This window comes from Sarcophilus harrisii, chromosome 4, assembly GCF_902635505.1.
Source record: "Sarcophilus harrisii chromosome 4, mSarHar1.11, whole genome shotgun sequence".
NCBI lineage: Eukaryota > Metazoa > Chordata > Mammalia > Dasyuromorphia > Dasyuridae > Sarcophilus > Sarcophilus harrisii.
This window is the reverse complement of record NC_045429.1, coordinates 39304011-39321927: the sequence shown is the minus strand read 5'-3', so window position 1 is coordinate 39321927 and position 17917 is coordinate 39304011. Positions and strand designations below refer to the sequence as shown.

Below are 17917 nucleotides of genomic sequence, written 5' to 3'. Positions count from 1 at the left end.
CTTTAGTAGGTCAGTCTAAGTTTAGCTTATCTGATCTTGAAAATAAAATAATAAGTTGCATTCCTATTATTGCTGATGTTTTAATGTTGAGGGTGAAAAATATTTTGGGTAAAGAGTAGAGGATAAAATGAACTCCTTTTAAAGTAATAACTAAGTATAACTAAGCACTATGAAATAATGAACTTGTTCACAGGATGGGTTATTCTAGCAGTGTGGAAAGTTTTCTGGTGTTTTAGTTAATTAAGTCTCTGATGAACAAGAAAGGAAGAAAACAACATTTATTATGTACCTTCTATGTCAGGCACTGTCCTAAACACTTTACTAATATTATCTGATTGGACCCTCACAGAAACTCTAAGAAGTAAGTGCTATTTTTATCCCCATTTTACAATTGAGGAAACTGAATCAAAGATTAAGCGACTTGCCTGAGCTAGAAAAGGTCTGAGACTGGATTTGAATTCAGTTCTTTCTGACTCCAGACCAAGTGTTCTATCCAATGTACCACGTAGTCACCTTTTTGTTCTTACAAATTTTATATTACTATGATTTTGTAATTGACTGGTAAGTAATTTAAACCAATAATATAGAATCACAGTATCAGAATTTTAGAGCTCAAAGGAGCCTTATTAATTGTCTAGTCCAACTCTCTAATTTTACAGATGAATAAATAGAAATGCTTTTGTTGGTATTTGTGAGTCACTCCTTTTCCCTCTAGAATTAAGAAAAATCCCAGGGATTATATATATTGGGCAATGGAGCTTTGAATACATGTCTAGAGTTCTAAAAAGCTGTTAAATTACAGCTGGATAGCATTAGTAATGTACAGCATACTTTTAAAAATTATGAAATATGGCCAGCATAATTCTGCAATGAATCAGAGAGGTTTATCATGTTATTTGATTGAAATGGACATGCTGGCAACTTTGCATCTTTAAAATAGGCAATCCAGTGCACTAAATTGATATTTATTAGACACTCACCCTTAATCCTGGTTCTCCAGATGCTCCAACATTACCCACTGGTCCAAGGTCTCCCTGAAGCATGGAATAAAAATGGTAAAGTACTAAATCATTGAAATGAACACATTATCTTATCGTGATGGGCATAGCATAAAGGAGAGAGGTAGAAGAAATTTGCCTCTTTTATTGGCTGTCTTCCTTCTTTCCCTTTTCTTGAGATTTCTCATTAAGTATTGGTCATTCATGGCGATTCTGTGGAATTCAATGGATGGAAGAAGCCCTTGATGGATGAAAATTACCTTTGTACCTGGCTCTCCTTGTAGACCGGATTCTCCTTCAATGCCTGGAGGTCCCTAAAAATGGACATTTTGATGTATTATTTACAAAATAAATATTAGCTTATTTTTAATTACCACAACAATTCTTTGCCTAAGAGAATATGGTGTCTATGAGCTAGAAGATTCATGAATACTCATGTAAAACATTGGCTTCTGCTCATAATGGAGAAATATGAGAGGCAATATCTTCAGAATGCCTTTAGAGGCAGGGCAAAGATACTTTCCTCTTCTCTGAGGATTCTCTGATTGAGCATACGTCCTTAAAGTCATTCCCTGAAACCTTTAGGCACTGGTAGAATTTTATGAATGATTTTGTAGTATCTACTTTATAGAACTAGCTAGTGGTAAAGCCTAGAATCAAGAATTGAGTTCTAATCCAGCCTCTCACACTTACTGTGTGATTGTGGGCAAGTCATTTAACCTCTCTCTGCCTCAGTTTCCTTATTTATAAAATGGGACTTCTGAGTGTTTTCATGAAAACCAAATAAGATAATATTTATAAAAGCACTTAGTGTACAGTCCTTGGCACATAGGTGTTACCTCTTGCTTTCCTTTCCTTTCCTAGTCTTGGAGCAAGTGTGGATTTTTTTTCAATTTGACTTATTTTTTCAGTTTTTTTCCATTATACTTCTCTAAAGGAGATAGATATAAAAACTGGAAGCATAGAGTGAAGTCAGCTCTCAAGTTATGAAGTAAGAGTATCATTTATTTTCTGTTCTATTACTTATCATAAGGGAAGCTTTTGGGGGTTCATACTTGTGACTTTACTGGTTTAAGGAGCAATCTCTAGAGGAAACTCTTTCTATTGATGTACATTGGTCATTGTTATGTGTAATGTTATAAAGCTGCTGGGGACACTGAACAATGAAGTGATATGCCCAGGATAACACAGCCAGTCTGCATCAAAGACCAGACCTACATTCAGGTTCCCTGATTCTAAAACCCAGTCTTTAGCCATCACACTACAGTCCCTCTCAAGAAGTGTTTAGAAGTAGAAAATTAGCATCATCAAATAAAACTGCCCTTTTTTTCTAGGTAAAGGTTTACAAATTTAAGTTTTCCCCTTGTGTTAAATTAAATATTGTTAAAATTATTATTATTTAAAAAGTAAACAGTGTCTGGATTGTAGAATGTACATCACATGCTCAATATATATTTAGTTTTTCATAGTTTTTTTTTAAATGAGTGAAACTTACCTCTGGACCCATCTCTCCAACAGGACCAGCATCACCTGGTTTTCCCCGTGCCCCCTACATTTAAAAAATGTAAAAATCTTGACTATCAGGCATTAAATTAGTTTAAATAAACACAGAATTATAACTAAACACACAAATATGATATATACCATTTGTTTAACAATCATATTCATCAGTATTGTTCTCCTATCCACTGGAATAGTATTGAAATTGAAATGAAGACCAGAAAGAGATCAAATCCCACTTCTGATACCTGACTATATGATCTACTTGGGCCACAGTTTCTGTGGATAATAATACATGTACTGTGGTAACTATTCACAAAGTAATTAAGGGGATGAAATGAAATAATGTATTAATAATACTTTACAAACCCTAAAGTTTTATATATAAATTTAGGCATTTCATTATCCTTATTCTTTCATAATATCTTTTTTAGACCAATGAGATAGTAAATTCTCTCACAACCACTGGTAAGTTATTGGAAGGCTAATAGATTCAATGACATATTCCTTTTCACTAATGGTCAATGTATCATTAGCATGAATTTTAGAAAGAGTCAAATATAATCTTCTAAGAAAAAAGAAAATCAAGCTATGCCCAATTCGTTCTGTTTGTTGAACAGTCTTGGCCGGCATAGATCAGACTGAATAATTTCTGTGCTCATTTTGTGGATTTAGTAATAGCATAATCACAGTAAGGTATAATGAAATGCATACTGGGGCTTTTTGGCAAAGGAAAAGTTTAGACTAAGCAATGTTCTTTGAAGTGAATGAATAATGAATAATTAGCCCGTTGTAATAACATTAAAATTGCCCACACCAATGGGATCTATTTGTTAAAATTGGGGAGAGTTGTGTGCTCAAGCATCTTTATGGAATTTTTAGAGATGAATGAATTCATATTTAGAAACCACATCATGTTAGGCACTTCCCCAGGGATCTGTAGGGCTACTTGTTCTGTTTGTGCTTTGCTGGAGTGGGAGAAGCCACAATAGTAGTCTGTTGCTCCAGGAAACTTTGCCTCACGGGAATTTCCCCAGCTTGTTTGGCAAAGAGCATCCTAGAGGCATGCTTGTACACATTTGTGCAAGCTGCAACAAGTGCCTTTCTTACATCTATCTATATAGGGCCATCTACCCACACCAAGGATGCTCATGGCTATGGCAATATAGACTCTTCACGGAAAAAAGGAATTATTTCAGATTTCTGCTACAGATTCAGAATGACCCTTGATATTTTAATATAAGTACATTTCCATAACTAAGCATATCTGCTTCCCAGAAAGCTTAGATTCTCTCCCAGTTTGGCAATGCTTGCCAGATTTCTGTGACTAGAACCAAAACCCATGTGAACCCATACCCATATGCTTTGCTAACCATACACCTGGCTTTATAACTTGAGTGGTCACTTTAGATATGCAGGTTCTAATGGGTTTTCTATCACATAATGCTATTTAGCCATTTGAAAATATAGAATTTTGTAAAGTAACATTTTTTGTTGTTCAAAGAATCAGAACCTATCTTTCTAGTTGCTATAGCTCCAGTAATATACTTTTTTGGAAATACCTTAAGTTTAACTAAAATTTTTTAAATTTAAACTAAATTAAAATTTTAAACTTAAACTAAGACTAGTTCAACAGTTTAATGGAATAGTAATTAGAGGACTGGGCTTTGAATCAGGAAGACCTGAGTTCAAACACAGCCTCAAACATTTATTACCTGTGTGACCCCTAGCCAAGTCAATTAACTTTTGTTGGCATTAGCTTTCTCAATTGTCAAAGGGGGATGGCTATAGCATCTTCCTTCAATGGTTGTCGTGAGAACAAAATGATACATGTATAAAGCAGTTTGTAAACCTCAAAGTGCTATATAAATGCCAGTGAAGATGTTGATGATATGAATTATAGGCTTGTTTTAAGCACTCAACAGTCAGAGTTGAAAGGAATGTTAGATTATCTCCTTTTATAGAAAAGGAGAATTTATACTGAAGGTTTCTTTCCTCTAGATGAAAATTTCTCCTCTTTCCTTCTATATTCCCAGCACACTTTTTTTCCTGCATTTATCTTTTGCTTTCTTCATTCCCTACCTTATGTTATATTTATCTGTCCACACGTCTCCTCAGAATAATATAAACTTCTTGAAGCCAGGGAGTGGGTCAATGTTATCTTTGTATCTTCAATACCTTAATAAATAAGTTGGGTGCTTAAGAAATCTTTGCTAAGTGGAAGCAAATCTAGATTATTGGGAGAAAAGAGTGTTATTCTAATTCAAAATAATTAGAATTAGAAGAATTAGAATTAGAATTGTAAAGAATTAGAATTGGGCTGGAGGTCCAAAAATTTTAAAAGACCAAAACAATAAATAATAATAATAAATAACCCAATCATAATAATCAGATAAAATTGAATAATAACCTTTTTTTCCCTTTAGTTTTTCTCTCTTTTTCTGTTGTTTCTCTTCTATTTCTCTCTGTCTCTGTCTCTTGTTTCTTCTTAGTAGAAAATAAGCATTTTACTTAAATAGCTGGATTTATTGTTTGTGAGGCTTATACAGTTGGAGCATGTATAATAAATGCTCATGGGAGGAAATAACCTCAGAGTTCAGTAAAAATAACTATTTGACTGCTAGAATTTTTCCACATATTGTCACTCACTAAATGAATTATACAAAGGCTACCTATAAACCTTTGTGTCAACTGATGGATAAGATCAGCCCAGTGGCTTGAAAGATTGCATTATATCACAAACCTTAAAAGTACATTACAGTCGATTATATTTGACATGACTCACCAGAAGAATGATTTCATGGACAATAAAGAACCAAATGTAAGAGAGTGGGCTTGACAAGGTCTTTCCCTTTCACAATCAGTTTTTCCATGGAACCTCCCTCACATATATGAACTCATGATGTAATTCTTTGTGTTGATTTAAGTGCATTCTTGACGTGTTTTTACCTTGGATCCATCATCTGTAGGGTCTGACTTCAATGTGTGATCTTTTGTTATAGATTTGGCCACATAGAAGTGTGTGTGTGTGTGTGTGTGTGTGTGTAGTGTGTATGTGTGTGTGTGTGTGTGCATGCGCTCCCACAATAATAGCAAGCCATTCAAAGCAAGAATTTTTGCAATCTATTACAATAGACTTCTCTTTATTTCAGTATGTACCATAGTAGTCTCAGAATAAGAATATCAAACATGATTTTATTAAAAACAATAAGAAAAGCACTAAAATTTGTATTCATACTAAGCCATTTGCACAATATCATTAGCTTTTACTGTTTATGATAAAGGCTACTTTTAATTATACTTGGCCACAACAGAGTGGGGTTCATGATATATGAAATTTAAAGGTTGTCCATCATTAGCAAATATCTTTGATAAACTTACTGGTTCTCCAGGAGGTCCCTTGTCGCCCATGCTTCCAGGGGCTCCTTGTAAACCCTGAAAAAATAAAATAAATTTGTAGAAAAATATTGTCTGAAATTGCTTCAAAAGATAATCTACAAATTAGATAATGACTCATTAAAAGAAAGCGATGTCATTTAATGTAATTGTTCATTTTTAGTTTTAGAATTGGGTGTGAAAAAAGGTAGAGTTGGCTTAGCATATAAAGAGCAGATATCAAAGCCTGGAAAATAGGGGTTCAAATCCTTCCCCTGCCATATATTGGCTGTATAATCACTGGCAAGTCATTTTGAACTTAGTTACCAGGCAACTTTCTGAAGTGCATAAAATACGGAGAAAATGCTGACTCACATTAGTAGAAGGTAGTTCCTTTTTGGGGGAATTCTAATATCAATAAAATCACAGATTTCATTCCTATTCCTATCCCTACTGGGTATGAAGAGAAATAGCACCGACTGCTATCATGTAGATAAACCTTTTAGACTTTGTGAATACTACTGATAATAGAGCTGCCAACGTGCTTATTCTTTTCCCTCATTCTTATCTCTGATGAATCTCCCAAGCATACAACTTACCAGTTACCTAGAGTGTCAAACTAAATTACATTTTCCATTCATGATTTTCTTTTTGAGCCAGGTCTACACATGGGAGGAAGTGGAAGAACCACTTAGGTTTGTGGACAGATATATTTTTTACAAGTCTTTTGAATAGTTCCTGGACACTTAGTAAAAGGTCCTCCACTCTAGGAGTTGGCAAACTACCACCTGAGGGTAAAATTCATACTACCACTGGTTTTTATGTGGTTCTTTACGATAATAATGATTTTTTATATCTTAAAATACAATTTTGTATTTAAATTTGTATTTTAGAGAGAGGTTGTTTTCAAAAACCATAATAGCATTTTTAGCTTGTGGGACTATACAAAAACAGGTAGTGGATTGTCATTTGCTAAACTTAGTACTGGCCAACCCCTTAATTTCATGAATGAAAAAAAAAAGGCTCAGAGAATTTAGATAACCAAGAATTTAGATGTGATCAAGGTCACAGAGTATCCTTGTGTCCAAAAATCACATAGTAAGTGGAAGAACTAGGACTAACTAGAAGTTTGGGACTAACTGGGAAGTTTCTATCTTCCCAGTCAATGCCCTTTCTCTCATACTAAGTTGCTTCCTCTTAGGGTAACTGAGTGGCACAGTGGATAGCATGCCTGGGCTGGATTCAGGAAAACCTGAGTTGAAATCCAGCCTCATATACTTGCTAGCTGTGTGACTCTGGGAAAGTCACTCAATCCTTTTTGCTTCTGTTTCCTCACTCACAAAAATAAGTCAGAGAAAGAAATAACAAATCATTCGCTAGAATGATCTTGCCAACAAAACACAAAAAAGATCACAAATTGGATATGACTAACAACAACTAAATAATTATAGAAAAAGAGGATAGAATCCATACTATTGTGTAGAAACAACTCATTTTGACAAATTTCAATTTGCTGAATACTTTGGGAATGTCATCGCCTAGATTCTACCTCACTACAAAGCCCCCAAGGTCAATGAAACACAATTGTCCTCAGAAGAAAATGTTGGTGAGAGGTGAAAATTAGCTTCAGTAATTATTATAGATTCAGGTTTATTAATTCTATCAAGTTAACTTTATCATCTGATAAAAATCGTTGGGCATTATAGGGTTTCAAAATGAGTCCTAAGCTTAAATCCAGGAGACTGTGATTTAAATCTTGATGCTGACATGAGCTGTTATTATCTCTGGACAAATCATTTTGCTGTTTAAAGATCAAAAACATTATCTGAATCTCCATTTCTTTATTTGCAATTTAAAAAACCCTTAGACTTATGATTTTATATATATAAGGAAGTTCTGGTATGGGAATTCTTTCCATTGATATACAATGACAATTTCAGTCACTAGTCAATAAACATTTATGAAGTGCTTACTCTATGCCAGCTATTGTGCTAAGTGTAAGGGATACACAAAGAGGCAAAGATGATCTTGACCCTCGAGGTGCTCACAATCTAATGGAGGAGACAATTTATAGGAATAATGAGTTGCTTGAGGCAGTAGGTGATTAAATCATTTGTCCAAGTTCACATAGTATTCGGATTTCTGACTCTAATATAGGCTGTCTGTCAATAGTGCCTTCCTTGTCTGTGATATGGAGATATTCTTTACATATTATATTGTATATTATTTAGCTCACTGGCACATAGTAAGTACTTAACATATTTTTTACTTGCCTCATATGACTGCTGCTAAGAGAGCATTGTAAACCTTAAAATTATATATATATATATATATATATATATAATTTTAAGGTTTTTTCTATATTGAATTTAAGTTTTAAATATATATTTTTTAAAAGTCTAAGAAGACTTGTAAAGATTGGGATATATATATATATATATATATATATATATAGACAGGGGGTTAGAGGGTGGGAGAAAGAGGGGGATGAAGAGAGGGAGAGGAAGATGAAGAAGGAAAAGAGAGGAGAGACAGAGGCACAGATAGACAAAGACATTCACACAGAGATAGACAGAGATAGAGGCAGAAAGAAACAGAGAGAAAGAGAAAGGGAGAAGAAATAGGAGCAAGAGAAGAAGAAGGAGAAATAGAAGGGGAAGGAGAAGAAGGAGAACAACAACAAGAAGAAAGGTCAAAACAGATCTAAGAACCCAAACTACAGTTAAGGGGTAGGATTTCAGACAAAACTTTTCCAGTTGTTTCATGAGATCAGAATCTAGATTGCAAGATGAAGGCAACAAGTGTGGATAGCTTTTTTTTTTTTCTTCTTCTGGGAGTTCAACTATAAAAAAAGACAAAGTTATAGGAGGATAGCTTGAGGACTTGGAAGGTAAGCTCAAATGTAAGTATTAAAAGATTCCATAAGGAATGAATGTAAAATGGTTCTTCCAGCATCTATTACTTGACTTAGGAGTCCAATGATTGCTTCACTTTTGTCACAGTCTCATTTTGCTGAATGCAAATAAAGACAAGGAGTTTAAAGAAGTCTGATAATACTATAGGTTAGAAGTCAAATTCAGAAAGAGATTTCAATAAGAAAATATTTATTAACATTAGAAGGCAACCTCATGGTCAAAGGGAGGGATCGACTTTGGACTCAGTGTACCAAATAACTAAAAGCTACAGAAAAAAAATAAACAACTAAACAGAGAAGAAATCTGACTAAGCATGTCAAGCTTTGTGAAGCAGTATTTTATTGATAGCTTCTGTTTAAAACACACATGTACACAAACATACATTCATACATACATATGCACTCAAGGACTATTCCTTCTTTCTCTGACAGTGACCAGTGTCTCCAGTGGGCTGGGTTTTTGCCTTTGCCTGAAATGACTGTTTGTCCTGTGGGAAGCCACCAGCAGGGGACAGCAGAGACTCTCAGAGACAAAACAGCTGGAGAATGACAGTGGTAACAGCCTTTACCCTAGCTTACACTGGGAGCCCCTCCTGCAGGGATATTTTTCTTGAGGGATGTTTATATCAAAGCTTTTCTATTTCCTTTCTTCTCTTTTTGCCCTTTTATTCTTCAGATTTAAGACTATACAAAATGTCATCGGTTATTTAAAATGATGCCTTCGAGTAGTTTTCTTTTTTATGGAAAAGTAAACCAATTCTTCCATGAAACTCATTTATCAAATGTATGTGGTACTTTCTCCCTCAGGGTCGATGTCCCCAGGATTTCCTGTTTCTCTCTGAGGAGAATGATGTAATTTCTAAAGAACCATTCAACGTACAGGGAAATATCTGTCCCTTGTATCAAATAAAAACTTAAAAAAAATCCAAACGTGTATGTCAAGAGACTAGAAAGCACACAAAATGAACCTAAAAGAAACAGCGTAATAGACAGGAACCCCAAATCTCCAAAGTTGTAGCTCTGTTCTTTGGGGTCTGACCTTTGGACAAGCCATTTCACTTCTTTGAGTCCATTTCTTGATCTTTTTAAGAAAAGAACCAGAACAGATGATCTCCAAGATCTCTTCTAGCACTAACATACTATGATACTTTGCAAATTTAAAGAAATTCAGTGTCTTCTTTCATGCATTTCTATGACATCTACATTTGTAGGAGAAAACCTGTGTTCATTGTAGGAAAAAGCTGGATTGTTTAGGCAATGGAAGACTCAAAATATTTAAATGGATCTGTGCTGTCATTGATTATATTGCCAATCCCTCAAACAATGATGATTCCTGCTGATCTGCCCATTCTGTAATATTCTTTTCCATATTCTCCCATATTCTTGCTACAAGGTGTTTACTCAATGAGTAGACAGACTTATTCTCTTTCTCCTGACATTCAGAAGATACCAGTAGAGCACATAGCTGTTCATTTGCAATTCTTTTCTCTTGCTGTGTGATCACTCTACTTTATTTGATTATATATTACTCTGATGACATCATCCTCTAGATTTTCTTTGAGGTTCCTTATTGGTTAAGTATTGAGAAGAACAAATTATCACTTGATTTTAGGAAAAAGGGTCACCCAAAATCTCATTCTTTTAACCTCTAGGTAATTGTAACATTCTATCTATGGGAGAAATATCCTGGAACTGGTGAGCTAATCTGCTAATAAAAATGAATATGTTTGCTAGCTCTAATATTTTTCTCCTGCGTTGTCCTAGTATTGGATTGTGCTTCTTCCCGGGGTAAAACACTTCTTTCCAAAGTCTTCGTGAAAATAGGGTACTCCAAGTATCTAAGTGCTAGCTTGTCCTCACTTACCCCATGGTTGGAAAGAGGAGGGGAGAACCTGGATAAATAGTTAATAAACTCTGTGATCCAGAATTGACAGTGAATGAATTATTCTGGTAACTGAGCAGATGCTCTAAATAATAATGATAATAATAAATACCTGGCATTCAAAGAGTACTTCAAAGTTTGTAAAGCATTTTACATATGTTAAGACTATCCTTATCTATATATGATGATCAGCTTTCAAAGATGGAAAAAAAAAACCAATGAAATAGCTTCAACACTAAGATTATTCTAAATATTACCCTGTTTCATCATTAGGTTTGAGGGTTTTTTTTGCCCTTCAAATTGTGAACCATAATGTAATTTACTCCCATTAAAACCTTCCTTTGGGTAGCCTGAGTCAGAGGTGTGAACAGTGAGTATGAGAAAATGGAGCTCTCTCTCTCATTAGGGAAGTCTTTCTACTAGAAAAACAGGCCATATCATAATTCTGGGTATAGAACAGGGAGGGATAAGTGCATCAGCTTTCTGTAGGTTCAGTTAGGAGGTCCTTCAAGCTACTTTTACTTATATAGAGTGTAGTATAAAGGTAAAATATATCCATATTTATAAATGTAACCAAAATAGTATACTGCCTGGTATCATTGGGAGAATAAGAAACATTTAGTGACAATGGTCACTATCATTATGATATAGTATATTGGACATAGTGGGTATTTAATAAACATTTATTTAAATTAGTAAAACATGAAAGTGCTGAATGGAGAGTTTTGTTGAAAGGATCAGAAGTAAAAATATATATATATATATATTTATCATTGGTTTTTAACTAGTCTCCTCTCTGAAGATCCACTAAAGTAAAGAAAATAACTTTTTTTTGGTAATACACCCCAATTTTCCTTAAGATCTTTGTTCAAGAGGAATTGGAGCTGGCCTTGTGATTTCAAAATCTTATAACAATTGAATTTTTCTGGCCCTGCTCACCTCCCAATATTTTTCAACTCTATTTTCATATTGTAGGTTCATTTCCCCCCCTTCTTTCTTATATCCGTCATTCTGCCAATTTCTTGGCCCATTTAGTTTCTTTAATTCCTTTTCTTCTTAGTACCAAATCTTTAGTATGTTAATCAAGAGTTTCATATACATGTATATATACATACAAATACATACATACACAAATATACATATATACATGCACACACACACACACATATATATATATATATGTATATAGTAACACTTATTTGAAAAAAAATATTCTTCTTAACTTTAAAGGACTGGTATATTTTCCCTTGGGAATTCTAGCAGTATACTTCAAGTGAATTAAAAATATTTATTAGAAATCTACTTAATAGCTAAACACTGTGTTAGGGGTTCAGAGAGATATAATTAATTAAACAACTTGTAATACCAAGCACCTACTATGTACCCAGCTCTGTGCTAATCATTGTACAGACAAGAAAGATAAAAGACATTTCCTGTTCTCAACCAGCTCACAGTTTAAAGGTAAGAGATATTATATGGATAATATTGACTATCCATCCAATGCTCAGATAATCTTTGCTATCACAGAGATTGTAGTTTAGTAGGGGATTACCATTTAAAGTTGTAATATAAACAATATTTAATTAGAACAGAAATGAAGTACATATAAGGTTTGGGGGTAGAATTTTTTATGGATGGGAAAAATGAGAAAAAATTTTCTGGAGGAAATGATATTTGAGCTGTGCATGAAAGTCCATGAGGGATATGGATATGCAGAGAGCCCAGGCAAAGGGAAGTGGGAAGAAATGAGGTGTGGAAGAAGGAATGAAAAATAAGCAATCCATTCTACCAGAGTTTAAAGTATGTAGAAGGGAATACATTAAGAAAATATTGGAAAGGCAAGGTGGTGACAGATAGTAGAGGGTCTTAACTACTGGGTTAAGGAGTCTGGACTTTATTTGGAAGAAAAAATACAATATCTATGACTTGATAAATTAATCATCAAATAATGTAAAATTTGAAATGAAACATTTTATAATAATTAAAGAACACTGAGTTTATTGAATAGGGTTAGGGTTGGGATTAGTTAAAATATATACTTTTAAAAATTTAGAAGTAGATAGAGTACCCCATGGAAAAAGTGCTGGGTCTGATTCAGGAAAATAAGTTGAAAAGTGGCTTCCTATCGACTAGCTGTGTGATCTTGAACAAGTCAATTAACCTCTTTTTGCTACTTTTCCTCTGCAAAACGGGGATAATAATAGAACCTATCCTATTCCCACCCAAGATTGCTGTGAAGAACAAATGAAAACATTTTAAAATAGTTTCACTACCCGAAAATTACTATAAAATATTAGCTGTTATAATTATTGTAAAAGACTCAGAGTGATTATGAAATATAATAATGACCATCTCCACTTTATAGATAAGTATACTCTTACCCAAAGAAGATAACTTGCCCAAAATAAGCACTAAGTTAAGAGGAGGAAGACTTAGAAAATTTTATCTTAGTACTTAATACATAATATGTATTAATATATATATACACATATCAATACATATACATATATTTATAAATATGCATATTATACATGCATGTAATAAACACAAAGCATAATGTATTACCAATTATAATTATATATCAACAATTATAATGCTATGTTAACAATATAACATATACATATAACAAATTCTAAAATATATTATATGTAATATATGTATCAATTTATAACTGCTACATGCATATATATTTCTCTATATAGATATATGTGTTTTATGTCTGAAGTAAAGATAACCGATATTTACATAGTACTTTAACATTTTCTTTTCTTTTTTAAAATTTTCAAAAGTATTTTATTTTCCAAATAAATGTAAAAAATACTTTTCAACATTCATTTTTATAATATTTTGTGTTCCAGATTTTTCTTCCTCCCTCCCTTACTTCTCCCTTCCCCAAGACAGGAAGGAACCTAACATAGGTTAAAAATGTACAATTCTTTTAAACATAATACTCTCACATTTTCTTTTTCTCTTTCTTTCTTTCTTTCTCTTCCTTCCTCCCTTTCTTCCTTCTTCTCTTTCTTTCTCTTTTTCTTTCTTTCTTTCTTTTTTTTCTCTTCCTTCCTCCCTTTCTTCCTTCCTCCTTTTCTTCCTTCTTCTCTCTTTCTTTCTTTCTTTTCTTTCTTTCTTTCTTTCTTTCTTTCTCTCTCTCTCTCTCTGTCTCTTTCTCTCTTTCTTTCTTTCTTTCTTTCTTTCTTTCTTTCTTTCTTTCTTTCTTTCTTTCTTTCTTTCTTTCTTTCTTTCTTTCTTCTCTGAGGCAATTGGGGTTAAGCGACTTGCCCAAAGTCACACAGTTAGAAAGTGTTAAGTGTCTGAAGTCAAATTTGAACTCAGGTCCTCCTGACTTCAGGGCTGGTGCTCTATCCACTGCGATACCTAGCTGCCCCCACTCTCACATTTTCAAAGTCTTTTAAAGACATCTCATTTGGTTCTCATAACTATCCTGTGAGGTTAGAACTATAGATATTATTGTATTGTCCTCATTTTGCAGGTGAGGGAACTGAGGCTCAGAGAAGCCAAGGAACTTGTCTATGATTACAAAGGTACTAATTGTCAGAAAAAGGATAAGACCCAAGAATTCTTGATTCTAAGTCTCCCCTCTCCATCTGCCACAAGATTTTATTAGGAGTTGACTTAGTACTGATTTTTCATTACTTACTGGTTTACCTTGAGCACCTCTCTCTCCTGGGTTTCCAGCATTACCCTATATGAGAGAAAAAGAAAAAAGCTAGGGTAGGTAATAAATAACCAAGAAAGCCAATTTAAATTTGAATATTCATGTTTGATCTGAAATATGTTGATGACTTACGATAAGTCCATGAAGACCTTTTTTCCCCTGATCGCCTTTTTCTCCCTAACAAAGAATTGATATCAAATAAATTCAATATAAATGTCATCTAGTGCTCATCATTGTGTGCATGTCTATACACACACACACACACACACACACACACACAACCACATAACACAACCAAAGTGTCTAACTCTGTAGTGAAAAGGATTGTAGTTATATTTTGCTTTTGTTTTTGATGTATGTGCATTGATTGGGAGGAAAATTTATTGATATTATTTACCCTGTTAACTTAGAGAGAATTAAGAATTCAGTTCTGATGTTATCCAGATGTTACCTGTCTTTGTTGGGTAGGTGGGCAGAACTATATAGAAATTAAATGAATATACAATGACAAAATAAACCATTACCTTACTACCTTGTATTCCTTGTTCTCCTGGGAGACCATCTAGACCCCTAGGTCCCTAAAAATAAAATACAAAGGAGTAAGAAAATATAAATGAAAACAAAATATAACAACACATATGAAAATTTGTTATTTATTATTCTATTATTGCTTTTTTAAAAAAAATTGTAGAAACTGAGGCTCTTTAAGCTAAAAAAAAAAAATCTACCACCTCCTCTTTTTTTCTCCATTCCCTCACCCAATGAATTGTAGCTCAGAATATGGTCATTTACACAATCATAACTGACAATGATATGGCACGTTAAGATTTTCAAAGTGCTTTACAAATCCAATTCATTTTCTCCCCACAACTCTGGGAAGTAGGTATTATTATGCTTGCATTTTACAAATGATGAGCCTAAGGCTGAGAGAGATTAAGTAACATAGCACATAGTTGAGGCTAGGATTGAACTCAGGATCACAGATTTACCTACTATATTACTTAGCTCCCTCACAAAATATTTTTAAAATTTTCATCTTATAAATACAGTTGATGTTCAACATTCTGTTGTCTAAAGAATGGCTAGTTCATCAATTTTTTAAAGAAGATTTTTTTCTATCTCATTTTTTCCAGCATGGGGTGAATTATTGATTCAATAAATAAAACCAGCATAGCCCTGATTGCTTCCAGGTTCACTATTCATTCTATTTATTCTGACTATTTCTCTGTTGCCTTTATATTTTCATGGTTTCTTAAATCATGCCATAGAATTATGAATTCCCTGATACATCTGTTTTCTTGGAATAGGGAATCTTTTTGCTTAATGAATGTTCACATTTATAGCAATTGAAAATGTTGAATTTGGAAGTGACTAATGAAGTTAAGAATCTCTTTTTGATATAGTGAGATCTTGAGAAAGAGATAGAAAATTACTGTGGCTCTATGAGGCATCAGAAATATACATTTTAAATAATATGGCTGGAATCCATATTACATAATAAAAAATGACAAAAACATTTGCCAAGACCATAGTACTTAGCACTTCTACTGAACCTATTTCTCTGATTAAGACACTTGGATATTCCAATATTACTTACCCTTCGTCCCTTTGGACCCTGTAGCCCAGGTAGGCCTCTTGTACCTACATGACCCTGAATAGGAGCACATAAGAATATGAGAACACAGAATTTTCAATTAAAAGTGACCTTGAAAATTATGTAGTTCAGCACTGAGATTTTACAGAAGAGGAAATGGAGACCCTAAGAGATAAAGAAATTTGACAAAAATCATGCCAGTTGTTAAGGACAGAACTAGTGCTAGAATCCAGACCTTTCAATTCCTATTTCAATGATTTTTTAATATCACTCCATGATGGAAGTAATAGATGATTTAAAAAAAAATTAGAAGGGTTGTTTGTGAATTTTTAAATCACAACTTAAAAATAATCAGGGGACTATGGGCCAGGAACAGAGTACACTTAATAAGGACAAATAAAAATATGTTTTCCCTTAGGCTTGAAAATAAAGTCAGAAGAGTTTTTAAGGAAGGGAAAGGAATGAAGCATTTATTAAGCTCTTACAATGTACCAGTCACTATGCTAAGGATTGGGGGGATATAGATATACACACATATATACACAATGTATGTGTATCAATAACACATATATGACAAACATATATGCATTAGGTATAGATAGAAGTGTATATATAAATGCACATATATGTACACATATGACACACACACACAGGGCCCTCTATATATCCTACAAAATAACTGAAAAGACCAGAAAAAAAATCTATTTGAGAGTAAATATAGCCACTTAGAGAAAGTTAAATTAGTATTGATTAGATTTGTCTTTGTAGTGTCAATGTCTAGCATAGTTCTTTGGAAGTACAAGGTACTTAATACTGCTTATTGAACAAATAGATTTATTATTAAGCCAACTAAAATTCATTAGTAGCACTAGTCACTCTTTAAATGAAAGATACAATTGGAAAACCAGATTTAGCCAGAGATAGCATTAGGAATTAATTGGTCAGCTTAAACTAGACTTAAGTTGAATGGGATCTCAGAACACCTTAAACTTGAGACCATTTGTGTTTATGTATACATATGAATGTTGGACACATATAACTTGCAAAATCGCTAAAAGAGAAAGCCAGCTTTACGTATGCTAAGTACAATCCCCAATAGAAACAATGAATTAGTAATGATGCTCTGGAAATCTGAAAGCTCATATTCATTTGACTCAATGAATATTTAGTCTTTCCAGTTCTAGGTCCATAACTTTATCTGATATATTTTTGTAAACAGCTAAGCTATAAAACATTTTGTTCTTTATCTGCAAAACTTGTGAGTTACAAATGATACACTTTTAAACTTTTGAAATGAAATTTTAAATATTTATTTTTGAAGCAAATATTTACTTTTTAAAAATTATTTATAAATGAACATGTATTGTAAACAAGGATCCACCCTATTTTCCATGAAATCTTTCTATGTTTGGAGAATATATTTATGTTTTGGATAGAAACAATAAATGTTCTTTTGTACTTACAGGTAATCCAAGAGGACCTATGGGCCCTGGATCTCCAGGAGGCCCTGGATATCCCTATAATTTAAATAAAAAAACATAAAAAGTATTACAAAACCTTCAGATTTAGTTGCTTAACAGTGAAGACAAATTATATTACAAAACCATCCCTATCAATCAAACGACAATTTAACAAAGTTTCTTTGTCCTTCCAATGGGAAGAATGCTCTGGTTGTTGTTCATAGAAATAAGATTGACATTTTTACAGAGAAACAGGCAGGAATATACTGGATGTAGTTTCTGAGAGATGACTATTAAATTTTTAGTGTAAGTGTTTATATCTTGGAAATTGGCAAATGGTACAAATTAAGATGATATATTGTTTTATTGATTATTTAATCTTAATAAAGTGATGAAGAAAAAATTAATAATGACAATTAAATTTATAAGTATGTTAAGGGTACATTTTATCTCATCCCCTCTGCACCTAAAAGGTGATTGTTAAACATTTACCAACAGCACAATACTGGGAACCTCTT

At 33.3% G+C, this 17917-nt stretch overlaps 1 protein-coding gene across 2 annotated transcripts in view; it reads right to left on the bottom strand.

The window, feature by feature from the left end:
• Positions 1 to 17917, bottom strand: part of COL24A1 (collagen type XXIV alpha 1 chain) — a 357598-nt gene that overhangs the window by 111370 nt on the left and 228311 nt on the right. For both annotated transcript variants that reach the window (XM_031969393.1, XM_031969394.1), the window contains 9 exons: positions 17403 to 17456; positions 15943 to 15996; positions 14870 to 14923; positions 14478 to 14522; positions 14328 to 14372; positions 5880 to 5933; positions 2494 to 2547; positions 1259 to 1312; positions 981 to 1034 (listed from right to left, as the gene is read on the bottom strand). In XM_031969393.1, coding sequence (XP_031825253.1) covers positions 981 to 1034; positions 1259 to 1312; positions 2494 to 2547; positions 5880 to 5933; positions 14328 to 14372; positions 14478 to 14522; positions 14870 to 14923; positions 15943 to 15996; positions 17403 to 17456 — 468 coding nt within the window. The remainder of the gene's footprint in view (positions 1 to 980; positions 1035 to 1258; positions 1313 to 2493; positions 2548 to 5879; positions 5934 to 14327; positions 14373 to 14477; positions 14523 to 14869; positions 14924 to 15942; positions 15997 to 17402; positions 17457 to 17917) is intronic.